This window comes from Nymphalis io, chromosome 3 (genome assembly GCF_905147045.1).
Source record: "Nymphalis io chromosome 3, ilAglIoxx1.1, whole genome shotgun sequence".
Lineage (NCBI taxonomy): Eukaryota > Metazoa > Arthropoda > Insecta > Lepidoptera > Nymphalidae > Nymphalis > Nymphalis io.
The window spans coordinates 14,744,755-14,757,214 of NC_065890.1; the positions used below are offsets into that span (position 1 = coordinate 14,744,755).

Below are 12,460 nucleotides of genomic sequence, written 5' to 3' on the forward strand. Positions count from 1 at the left end.
TTATTTTCTTTCCTGTCTTCTATTTATTTATTGGAGGTTACTCCCAATGGTGGAGTTAGTCGAGTTAGAGTTGGTCTCCGGGGTCTTTTTGGGCTGCCGGAGAAAGGAGGTGGGAGAGGCGGGTTCGCCCAGTGTCGGTATCGATGCTGGGTGGACAGACTAAAAGGTCACCGCCTCTCAAACTCGTTTCCCCATCCGGGTGTTGTGGACATGTCTCGCAGCCCGTGGTGGGACCGAGGGCCTTGCCTTAACCGGCTGGGCCAAGAGGAGACAACCTCAATAAAAAACATTAGTTTGTAGATCCCGTGATACCACCCGACCTCACGGTGTATATAGGGTTACCAAGGTACAGGGGGCACTGCCTTGGTGGACTTTTTATTTCCCCCATACTCGTGGGATTATACATGAATAAACAAAACAAAACATTTAAAAACAACGGACTCGGCGATCATATGGACAACGATAACATGGCGGTGGAGGCGGGCGCCCCAATAGCGCGCGCCGAAACCAAAGACACTCTCGTGTCCAAAAAACTGGTGGTCCGACTGGAACGACTCTCAGAGTCCGACTCGTCGGCCACCAGCATGGTGATGGTCTCTTCAAGAGACCCCGCCTGTCGTCGGCGGAAGGGCGAGAAGCGGCCCCGTCCTGGGCCGGAGAGCTACTCCGGCTCCGAGAGCGACGCGGGTAGAAGCGAAGGCGGCTTCTCGGGGTCAGGCATCAGCAAATGGCTGAAGCCCTCCCCCAAAAGGGGGCGTGGTCGACCGCCCACGACGGGCGAATACGTCGGCCTCGGGCGCTCCCGCGAGGAGCTAAAAGCCGCTAAGGCAAAGGAGCGGCGGTACGAGGCGGAGGGCGCACTGGCCGCGTACAGTGCGGCGGCCAAGGTGGCCACTGAAGAAAGGGCGGCCCGAGCAGAGAAACGCCAACCCGGCGTGACCGTGGACGTGCCGCAGACGTCTGCCGCGCTGGACGCGGCGGTGAAGGAGGCGCTCGACGTCGTTCTGCAGGTTGCCGACAGGTCGGGCAACCTGAAGGGCACGTTCGTTCGGGCCCTGAAGTCCGCCGCCGTCACCATTAAAGGTGCGGTGGCGGATCTAAGGGCCCTCACTGTGACGGAGGAGGTGGCGCGGCTGGAGGCGGCTAACACGCGACTCTCCGGCCAACTGGCTGAGCTGCGCCGGGAAGTCGCCGAAATGCGCCAGCGGCCGGTGGCGGCGACGGAGGCGAACCTCCAAAACGTCATGGAGGAGGCGCTGCGCGCGAACCGCGAGCAGTTCAGCACGATGCTGAACGCTCGCCTCGAGGGCCTCGAGGGCCGCCTCCTTCCGGAGCCTCGGCTGCGGCCTCCACTCGCCGCTGACCGCCGTAGGGTAGCGCAGGCAGCGGCCGTAGCCGCGGCGGGAAAGGAGGCTCCAGCCGCCTCCCACGCAACTGAGGGCGTCGAGGCCAGCGCCGCCAAGCCTGCTGCTGTCAGGCCGAAGCGGCCTAAGAGAAGTATGGCTGCCCAAGAGGCGGCAGCCAGGAGGGTGGCTCCTCAGTCGTCAGCGGAGCCGGCCGCCACTCCGGCCACGTGGAGCGCCGTGGTCGCTAGGAACAGGCCAAAGAAGGCAGAGAAGACGGGCGCCAAGCCAGCGGCGGCGAAGCCGACTTCTTCCGGGGCCACCAAGAAGGTCCCGGTTAGGAGGAAACTCCGCCCCCCTCGCACCGCAGCGATAACGCTGACGCTGAAGCCCGGTGCTGAGGAAAAGGGGTGGAGCTACGAGAAGGCTCTGGCCCTGGCCAAAAGCCGGATCAGCCTCCGGGAGGTCGGCTTGACGGCGGTACGGTTCCGGACCGCGGCGACGGGAGCGCGGATGCTCGAGGTGCCGCCGGGCACCAACGAGGCCGAGAAGGCGGCGGATGCCCTGGCGGAAAAGCTCCGCGAGGCCCTCAGCCCGGAGATCGTCCAGATCCATCGACCCACAAAGTGTGTCGAACTAAGGGTACTAGACCTGGACGACTCCGTGACGGTGGCGGAAGCCGTGGCGGCGGTCGCTGAACAAGGCGGCTGCCCTACCGGGGCCATTAAAGCGGGCATCATCGCTCGCGGCTCGAGCGGCTCGGGCTCTCTGTGGCTGAGCTGCCCCGTTTCGGCCGCGAAGAAGGTCGTGGAGGTAGGTCGCATAAGGGTCGGGTGGGTGTCGGCGCGAGTCATGCTGCTCGACCCCAGACCGCTGCACTGTTTCCGGTGCCTCGAGCGGGGGCACATGGGGGCAAAGTGTGACCGGGACGTCGACCGAAGCCGTCTGTGCTTCCGCTGCGGTCAGCCCGGTCACAAGGCTCGGGAGTGCTCCGCCGCCGTAGCCAGCTGCGTGGTCTGCACTGCGGCCGGTAAGCCAGCTGCCCATGCCGCCTGCAGCAAGTCGTGCCAGGGCGGAAAGGGCGCCGCGCAGAGGGAAAAGACAAGGAAGGTGGCGACGAAAGGCCCGGTAGCCGCGTCTCCACGCACAGAGGCGGAGCCGATGGAGACCACGCAGTGATGGCCCTGCGCTGCCTCCAGGCGAATATCAACCACTCTGCCAGGGCTCAGGACCTCCTAGTCCAAAGCATGGCAGAGTGGCAGATCAACGTGGCGGTGGTATCGGAGCCCTATTTCGTTCCCTCGCGGGACGACTGGGTCTCCGACCACGAACGGGTCGTGGCCATCGTCGCCCCTGCGGTCGCTGGCGCTCCGGCCATCGAGGGTGTGGCCAGGGGCAGGGGGTGCGTGCTGGCCGTCGTCGGCGGTGTGACGGTCGTCGCCGTCTACGCCTCGCCCAGTCGGAGTCTCGCCGAGTTTGAGCAGATGCTGGCAGAGGTCGGGACTCTGATCGGGCAAGCGGCGCCCGCACCGGTGTTGGTCGCGGGGGACTTCAACGCCAAATCAACGGCTTGGGGTTCTCCTGTGGCCGATGCCCGGGGAGAGGTGCTCGAGGAGTGGGCGGTCTCGTTGGGGCTGGCGGTCCTCAACAGTGGGTCGGAGAGCACGTGCGTGCGGCGGCAGGGCGAATCGATCGTGGACATTACGTTCGCGTCCAACGCCCTGGCCCGCCGTGCTCAAAACTGGAGGGTCGAGACTGGCGTGGAGACACTGTCGGATCACCGATATATTCGGTTCGATGTCTCTGCGTCGGCTCGTTGGGATGTTCGGCCCACTGTTGTCGGAGGAACGGAAGGTCGTCCGCGTTGGTGCCTGGGCCGCCTCGACGGACAGTTGGCGAAGGAGGCGGCCATCGTCGAAGCTTGGGGGGCCGGTTCCGACCCGGTCCTCCGGATCGACCAGGAGGCCGACCGGATCGACGGCGCCCTGTCCCGAGTGTGCGACGCGGCGATGCCGAGGGCTAAGCCGCACCCGCAACGTCGGCGGGTGTACTGGTGGCGTCCGGAGCTCCGTCGGCTGCGCAAGGCGTGCGTGGCGGCACGGCGCCGTTACGTTCGGTGTAGGAGACGAAGGGTTCGTGATGACGACGCGGAGGGGGTTTTCTACACCGGATATAGGACCGCCTGCCAGGCCCTACAGAAGGCCATAGCACAGGCCAAAGAGGCGGCGTGGGAGGAATGGCTGGAGACGCTCAACGGCGATCCGTGGGGGCGTCCGTATCGGGTCGTGAGACAAAAGCTCCGACCCTGGGCTCCTCCGCTGACCAGCAGTCTCCAGCCGCAGCTCTTGGCGAGGGTTGTGGACACGCTCTTCCCCGAGCGGGGAGAGTTCGTGCCACCGGCCATGGTGCCGCCCGCGAGCAGGCCCCAAGAGGAGGACGACGGGTCACCGGTGACTCCGATCACCGAGGCGGAATTGCAGGCGGCTGTCATCAGACTAGGGTCGAAAAAGACAGCCCCTGGGCCCGACGGAATCCCCGGTCGAGCCCTGAAGATCGCGTCGGAGGAACTCGGCGAGAGCATGCGGCGCCTCTTCACCGCATGCCTGTCTCAGGGTAGGTTCCCGCGACGGTGTAAAACGGGCACGCTCGTTCTGATCCGCAAGGACGGGCGTCCGTCCGATCAGCCGTCAGCCTACCGCCCGATCGTGTTGCTCGACGAGGTGAGCAAGCTCTTCGAGCGGGTGCTCGCTGCCCGTCTCGTCGGCAGTATGGAGCCGGGACTCGACGAGCGGCAATACGGGTTCCGTCCCGGCCGCTCGACGCTCGACGCGATCGCCAGGGTGAGGGGCCTGGCCGAGGAGGAGGTGTCTCGGGGCGGAGTGGTGTTGGCAGTGTCGCTGGATATTTCCAATGCCTTCAACACCCTGCCCTGGGAAACGGTGATGGAGGCCCTGCGGTTCCACGGTGTGCCGGGCTACCTGCGGCGTACCGTGGCCGATTACTTCTCGGGCAGGGCGGTGGCCTTCCCGACTGCGGACGGATGGGCCGTCAGGTCGTTGTCGTGCGGTGTTCCGCAGGGGTCGGTACTAGGACCGCTCCTGTGGTGCATCGGCTACGACTGGGTGCTGCGCGGGGCCACGTTGCGGGGGGTCAGCGTCACGTGCTACGCTGACGACACCCTCGTGTCGGCCCGCGGCAGTTCATACCGGGAGGCGGCCTATCGCGCCACGGCTGGGGTGGCGCACGTAGTCCACCGAATCCGCGCGTTGGGCCTCGAGGTGGCCCTACACAAATCCGAGGCCCTCGTCTTTCACGGGCCTCGGAACGCGCCACCTCCGGGGGCGGCGATAACGGTGGGCGGAACTTCCATCGCCGTCGGGTCGACGATGAAGTACCTGGGACTCGTGCTCGACGGCAGGTGGAAGTTCGAAGAGCACTTCCGGCGCTTGGCCCCAAAGTTGGTGGCTGCAGCCGGGGCGCTAGGGAGGATCCTCCCGAACGTGGGTGGGCCAGGAGGTGCCTGCAGGCGCTTGTACACCGGCGTCGTGCGCTCGATGGCGCTCTACGGGGCGCCGATATGGGCGGACGCTCTGAGCGCCCGTAACGTCGCCTCGCTGCGACGTCCGCAGCGAGCGATGGCGCTCAGAGCGGCTCGGGCGTACCGCACGGTGTCGTACACCGCGGCGTGCCTGCTCGCCGGAAGCCCGCCATGGGACCTCGAGGCCGAGGCTAACTCGAGGGTCTATTGGCGGATCAAGGCGGCAGTGAGAGCGGAGGAGAACCGGCCCCACCCACGTGAGGTTCGGACGTGGCGAGAGGAGGCCCGCGAGAGGGTATTCGCCGAGTGGTCGGAGAGACTGGGTGTCCCGGGTGCCAGCCGGGACCTCGTTGCGGCCATTCGGCCGGTGCTGAGGAAGTGGGTCGAGCGCAAGCACGGCCCACCCACGTATCACCTCACACAGCTTTTGACCGGCCACGGTTGTTTCGGCCGGTACCTGTGTGAGGTGGTCGGTAGGGAGCCGACGGTGGAGTGCCACCATTGTGGCGGAGGAGCCGTGGATACGGCGGAACACACGCGCGTAGAGTGCCCGGCTTGGGCGGAGCCTCGCGCGGTCCTATCCACGGCTGTAGGTGGGGACCTGTCGCTTCCGGCCGTCGTCGAGAAGATGGCCGGAAGCGAAGAGATCTGGGCGGCAGTGTCACGGTTCAGCGCATGTGTCATGTCGCAAAAGGAGGAGGCAGAGCGGGAGCGGGAGGACGACGTGGACTCGCTCCCGCAACGAAGAAGGAGACCTCTTCGACGGCGACGTGCCTTCGCAGGCCGGACGCTGCCGCAGAGTTAAGGTGTGGTTGTGAGGTGCGGCGGAGCCAGTCTGTTGATCCGCCGCGGGGCTTCAAGCCCTGACGCCCAGCCTCCAGTGGCGGACTCGGGGGAGTCCGTCACGTAACAGGACGGAGGCACAGAGAGGAGGGAGGCGCGCCCCAACATCCTGGCGCGCTCTCGAGATGGGTCGCCTTATGGCGACGACCGCTGGCGGGGTTGCGGTTGTAAGTCACAACGTTCCCGTGACCCCGCCGCCTTGCGGAGAGGCGGAAATCCGGGGAGGTTTTAGTGGGTAGGACGGTGGCCCTCTGCCCCGTGAGTCCCACATACCCGTCCCGGTCCCCCCGGACCGGGCGGCAGGCGTAAATGCCTTTCCTCCCCGAAAAAAAAAAAAAAAAAAAAAAAAAAAAAAAAAAAAAAAAAAAAAAAAAAAAGGTTAGGTTGGGGTGCATGTCAGTCACCTCCACGTGGTGCACCCTGGGCAACGGGGTCGACCAGCAATCCGATGTTTTTTTTTTTTTTTTTTTTTTTTTTTTTTTTTTTTTTTTTTTTTTTTCCGGAATGCTTGTCGATCGCGGCTGAGACTGACGCGGCGGAAGTGTCGCGGGCCGCTCCTGGGACTTCTCTGTTGCGCAGAGTGGACCAGCGAGCGGCTTCGTGGCAAATAGGACTCCGGGGTCCTTTCGGGCCGCCGGAGAGAGGAGGAGTTGGTCTCTGGAGTCCTTTCGGGCTGCCGGAGACAGGAGGAGTAGTGGAGTAGAGGAGGAGGGAGAGGCGGGTTCGTCCAGTTTCGGTGTCGATGCTGGGCGGACAGACTTCGGTCACCGCCTTCTCGAACTCGTTTCCCCATCCAGGCGCCAGCCTGTGGTGGGACCGAGGGCCTTGCCTTCACCGGCCGGGTCGAGAGGAGAAAACCTCAATAAAAAACAACAGGTGGGTCGCTCACCCAAAGCGACGGCCGCAGGTGGGGTCGCGGTGGTGTGCTAACGCGTTCCCGTAACCCCGCCACCATGCGGTGAGAAGGAAACGAGGAGGTTTTAGTGGGTAGGACGATGGCCTTCTGCCCCGTGAGTCCCACATACCCGTCCCGGTCGTGTCCGGGCGGCAGGCGTAAATGCCTTTCCTCCTCGAAAAAAAAAAAAAAAAAAAAAAAAAAAAAGGTTAGGTTAGGTTAGGTTGGGGTGCATGTCAGACACCTCCACGTGGTGCACCCTGGGCAACGGGGTCGACAAGTAATCCGATGTTTTCTCGGAGTGCCTGTCGACCGCGGCTGAGACTGACGCGACGGTAATGCCACGGGCCGTTCCTGGTACTTTTCTGTTCAGCAGACTGGACTGTGCGAGCGGCTTTGTGGCAAATTGAAGGTGGAAGGAAGAAGCTCTCTGCTTTCTTTCTTTGTTTTGTTTTGTTCTTCTTCCGTTTTGTTTCGTTTCGTTTTCTTTTCTTTTGTCTCATTTTTATTAATTTTGTTTTGTTTTATTTTCTTGTTTTATTTACTTTACTTCTTTCATTTATTTATTTATTGGAGGTTACTCCCAATGGTGGAGTCAGTCGAGTTAGAGTTGGTCTCCGGGGTCTTTTTGGGCTGCCGGAGAAAGGAGGTGGGAGAGGCGGGTTCACCCAGTGTCGGTATCGATGCTGGGAGGACAGACTAAAAGGTCACCGCCTCTCAAACTCGTTTCCCCATCCGGGTGTTGTGGACATGTCTCGCAGCCCGTGGTGGGACCGAGGGCCTTGCCTTAACCGGCTGGGCCAAGAGGAGACAACCTCAATAAAAAACATTAGTTTGTAGATCCCGTGATACCACCCGACCTCACGGTGTATATAGGGTTACCAAGGTACAGGGGGCTCTGCCTTGGTGGACTTTTTATTTCCCCCATACTCGTGGGATTAAGTATGGAATTTATAAAGAATACAAAAAACAACAACGGACTCGGCGATCATACGGACAAAGATAACATGGCGGTGGAGGCGGGCGCCCCAATAGCGCGCGCCAAAACCAAAGACACTCTCGTGTCCAAAAAACTGGTGGTCCGACTGGAACGACTCTCAGAGTCCGACTCGTCGGCCACCAGCATGGTGATGGTCTCTTCGAGAGACCCCGCCTGTCGTCGGCGGAAGGGCGAGAAGCGGCCCCGTCCTGGGCCGGAGAGCTACTCCGGCTCCGAGAGCGACGCGGGTATGAGCGAAGGCGGCTTCTCGGGGTCAGGCATCAGCAAATGGCTGAAGCCCTCCCCCAAAAGGGGGCGTGGTCGACCGCCCACGACGGGCGAATACGTCGGCCTCGGGCGCTCCCGCGAGGAGCTAAAAGCCGCTAAGGCAAAGGAGCGGCGGTACGAGGCGGAGGACGCACTGGCCGCGTACAGTGCGGCGGCCAAGGTGGCCACTGAAGAAAGGGCGGCCCGAGCAGAGAAACGCCAACCCGGCGCGACCGTGGACGTGCCGCAGACGTCTGCCGCGCTGGACGCGGCGGTGAAGGAGGCGCTCGACGTCGTTCTGCAGGTTGCCGACAGGTCGGGCAACCTGAAGGGCACGTTCGTTCGGGCCCTGAAGTCCGCCGCCGTCACCATTAAAGGTGCGGTGGCGGATCTAAGGGCCCTCACTGTGACGGAGGAGGTGGCGCGGCTGGAGGCGGCTAACACGCGACTCTCCGGCCAACTGGCTGAGCTGCGCCGGGAAGTCGCCGAAATGCGCCAGCGGCCGGTGGTGGCGACGGAGGCGAACCTCCAAAACGTCATGGAGGAGGCGCTGCGCGCGAACCGCGAGCAGTTCAGCACGATGCTGAACGCTCGCCTCGAGGGCCTCGAGGGCCGCCTCCTTCCGGAGCCTCGGCTGCGGCCTCCACTCGCCGCTGACCGCCGTAGGGTAGCGCAGGCAGCGGCCGTAGCCGCGGCGGGAAAGGAGGCTCCAGCCGCCTCCCACGCAACTGAGGGCGTCGAGGCCAGCGCCGCCAAGCCTGCTGCTGTCAGGCCGAAGCGGCCTAAGAGAAGTATGGCTGCCCAAGAGGCGGCAGCCAGGAGGGTGGCTCCTCAGTCGTCAGCGGAGCCGGCCGCCACTCCGGCCACGTGGAGCGCCGTGGTCGCTAGGAACAGGCCAAAGAAGGCAGAGAAGACGGGCGCCAAGCCAGCGGCGGCGAAGCCGACTTCTTCCGGGGCCACCAAGAAGGTCCCGGTTAGGAGGAAACTCCGCCCCCCTCGCACCGCAGCGATAACGCTGACGCTGAAGCCCGGTGCTGAGGAAAAGGGGTGGAGCTACGAGAAGGCTCTGGCCCTGGCCAAAAGCCGGATCAGCCTCCGGGAGGTCGGCTTGACGGCGGTACGGTTCCGGACCGCGGCGACGGGAGCGCGGATGCTCGAGGTGCCGCCGGGCACCAACGAGGCCGAGAAGGCGGCGGATGCCCTGGCGGAAAAGCTCCGCGAGGCCCTCAGCCCGGAGATCGTCCAGATCCATCGACCTACAAAGTGTGTCGAACTAAGGGTACTAGACCTGGACGACTCCGTGACGGTGGCGGAAGCCGTGGCGGCGGTCGCTGAACAAGGCGGCTGCCCTACCGGGGCCATTAAAGCGGGCATCATCGCTCGCGGCTCGAGCGGCTCGGGCTCTCTGTGGCTGAGCTGCCCCGTTTCGGCCGCGAAGAAGGTCGTGGAGGTAGGTCGCATAAGGGTCGGGTGGGTGTCGGCGCGAGTCATGCTGCTCGACCCCAGACCGCTGCACTGTTTCCGGTGCCTCGAGCGGGGGCACATGGGGGCAAAGTGTGACCGGGACGTCGACCGAAGCCGTCTGTGCTTCCGCTGCGGTCAGCCCGGTCACAAGGCTCGGGAGTGCTCCGCCGCCGTAGCCAGCTGCGTGGTCTGCACTGCGGCCGGTAAGCCAGCTGCCCATGCCGCCTGCAGCAAGTCGTGCCAGGGCGGAAAGGGCGCCGCGCAGAAGGAAAAGACAAGGAAGGTGGCGACGAAAGGCCCGGTAGCCGCGTCTCCACGCACAGAGGCGGAGCCGATGGAGACCACGCAGTGATGGCCCTGCGCTGCCTCCAGGCCAATATCAACCACTCTGCCAGGGCTCAGGACCTCCTAGTCCAAAGCATGGCAGAGTGGCAGATCAACGTGGCGGTGGTATCGGAGCCCTATTTCGTTCCCTCGCGGGACGACTGGGTCTCCGACCACGAACGGGTCGTGGCCATCGTCGCCCCTGCGGTCGCTGGCGCTCCGGCCATCGAGGGTGTGGCCAGGGGCAGGGGGTGCGTGCTGGCCGTCGTCGGCGGTGTGACGGTCGTCGCCGTCTACGCCTCGCCCAGTCGGAGTCTCGCCGAGTTTGAGCAGATGCTGGCAGAGGTCGGGACTCTGATCGGGCAAGCGGCGCCCGCACCGGTGTTGGTCGCGGGGGACTTCAACGCCAAATCAACGGCTTGGGGTTCTCCTGTGGCCGATGCCCGGGGAGAGGTGCTCGAGGAGTGGGCGGTCTCGTTGGGGCTGGCGGTCCTCAACAGTGGGTCGGAGAGCACGTGCGTGCGGCGGCAGGGCGAATCGATCGTGGACATTACGTTCGCGTCCAACGCCCTGGCCCGCCGTGCTCAAAACTGGAGGGTCGAGACTGGCGTGGAGACACTGTCGGATCACCGATATATTCGGTTCGATGTCTCTGCGTCGGCTCGTTGGGATGTTCGGCCCACTGTTGTCGGAGGAACGGAAGGTCGTCCGCGTTGGTGCCTGGGCCGCCTCGACGGACAGTTGGCGAAGGAGGCGGCCATCGTCGAAGCTTGGGGGGCCGGTTCCGACCCGGTCCTCCGGATCGACCAGGAGGCCGACCGGATCGACGGCGCCCTGTCCCGAGTGTGCGACGCGGCGATGCCGAGGGCTAAGCCGCACCCGCAACGTCGGCAGGTGTACTGGTGGCGTCCGGAGCTCCGTCGGCTGCGCGAGGCGTGCGTGGCGGCACGGCGCCGTTACGTTCGGTGTAGGAGACGAAGGGTTCGTGATGACGACGCGGAGGGGGTTTTCTACACCGGATATAGGACCGCCTGCCAGGCCCTACAGAAGGCCATAGCACAGGCCAAAGAGGCGGCGTGGGAGGAATGGCTGGAGACGCTCAACGGCGATCCGTGGGGGCGTCCGTATCGGGTCGTGAGACAAAAGCTCCGACCCTGGGCTCCTCCGCTGACCAGCAGTCTCCAGCCGCAGTTCTTGGCGAGGGTTGTGGACACGCTCTTCCCCGAGCGGGGAGAGTTCGTGCCACCGGCCATGGTGCCGCCCGCGAGCGGGCCCCAAGAGGAGGACGACGGGTCACCGGTGACTCCGATCACCGAGGCGGAATTGCAGGCGGCTGTCATCAGACTAGGGTCGAAAAAGACAGCCCCTGGGCCCGACGGAATCCCCGGTCGAGCCCTGAAGATCGCGTCGGAGGAACTCGGCGAGAGCATGCTGCTCGACCCCAGACCGCTGCACTGTTTCCGGTGCCTCGAGCGGGGGCACATGGGGGCAAAGTGTGACCGGGACGTCGACCGAAGCCGTCTGTGCTTCCGCTGCGGTCAGCCCGGTCACAAGGCTCGGGAGTGCTCCGCCGCCGTAGCCAGCTGCGTGGTCTGCACTGCGGCCGGTAAGCCAGCTGCCCATGCCGCCTGCAGCAAGTCGTGCCAGGGCGGAAAGGGCGCCGCGCAGAAGGAAAAGACAAGGAAGGTGGCGACGAAAGGCCCGGTAGCCGCGTCTCCACGCACAGAGGCGGAGCCGATGGAGACCACGCAGTGATGGCCCTGCGCTGCCTCCAGGCCAATATCAACCACTCTGCCAGGGCTCAGGACCTCCTAGTCCAAAGCATGGCAGAGTGGCAGATCAACGTGGCGGTGGTATCGGAGCCCTATTTCGTTCCCTCGCGGGACGACTGGGTCTCCGACCACGAACGGGTCGTGGCCATCGTCGCCCCTGCGGTCGCTGGCGCTCCGGCCATCGAGGGTGTGGCCAGGGGCAGGGGGTGCGTGCTGGCCGTCGTCGGCGGTGTGACGGTCGTCGCCATCTACGCCTCGCCCAGTCGGAGTCTCGCCGAGTTTGAGCAGATGCTGGCAGAGGTCGGGACTCTGATCGGGCAAGCGGCGCCCGCACCGGTGTTGGTCGCGGGGGACTTCAACGCCAAATCAACGGCTTGGGGTTCTCCTGTGGCCGATGCCCGGGGAGAGGTGCTCGAGGAGTGGGCGGTCTCGTTGGGGCTGGCGGTCCTCAACAGTGGGTCGGAGAGCACGTGCGTGCGGCGGCAGGGCGAATCGATCGTGGACATTACGTTCGCGTCCAACGCCCTGGCCCGCCGTGCTCAAAACTGGAGGGTCGAGACTGGCGTGGAGACACTGTCGGATCACCGATATATTCGGTTCGATGTCTCTGCGTCGGCTCGTTGGGATGTTCGGCCCACTGTTGTCGGAGGAACGGAAGGTCGTCCGCGTTGGTGCCTGGGCCGCCTCGACGGACAGTTGGCGAAGGAGGCGGCCATCGTCGAAGCTTGGGGGGCCGGTTCCGACCCGGTCCTCCGGATCGACCAGGAGGCCGACCGGATCGACGGCGCCCTGTCCCGAGTGTGCGACGCGGCGATGCCGAGGGCTAAGCCGCACCCGCAACGTCGGCAGGTGTACTGGTGGCGTCCGGAGCTCCGTCGGCTGCGCGAGGCGTGCGTGGCGGCACGGCGCCGTTACGTTCGGTGTAGGAGACGAAGGGTTCGTGATGACGACGCGGAGGGGGTTTTCTACACCGGATATAGGACCGCCTGCCAGGCCCTACAGAAGGCCATAGCACAGGCCAAAGAGGCGGCGTGG

At 64.5% G+C, this 12,460-nt stretch overlaps 1 protein-coding gene across 1 annotated transcript; it reads left to right on the forward strand.

Moving 5' to 3' along the window:
* The first annotated feature begins 979 nt into the window (after nt 1–979).
* On the forward strand, nt 980–11,556 carry LOC126781464 (uncharacterized). The gene is made up of 2 exons (XM_050506455.1): nt 980–2,453; nt 11,340–11,556. The coding sequence occupies exons 1-2, from the start codon at nt 1,197–1,199 to the stop codon at nt 11,406–11,408; spliced, it is 1,326 nt and encodes a 441-aa protein (XP_050362412.1). The 5' UTR covers nt 980–1,196; the 3' UTR covers nt 11,409–11,556.
* Nucleotides 11,557–12,460: the final 904 nt, after the last annotated feature.

Bases quoted from the DNA above. Each gene is read 5' to 3' on its own strand.
- LOC126781464 (XM_050506455.1), top strand. From the start codon at position 1,197: ATGCGCCAGCGGCCGGTGGCGGCGACGGAGGCGAACCTCCAAAACGTC. The intron at 2,454-11,339 runs GTGGCGACGAAA...AAGACAAGGAAG, and splicing joins AGAGGGAAAAGACAAGGAAG to GTGGCGACGAAAGGCCCGGT.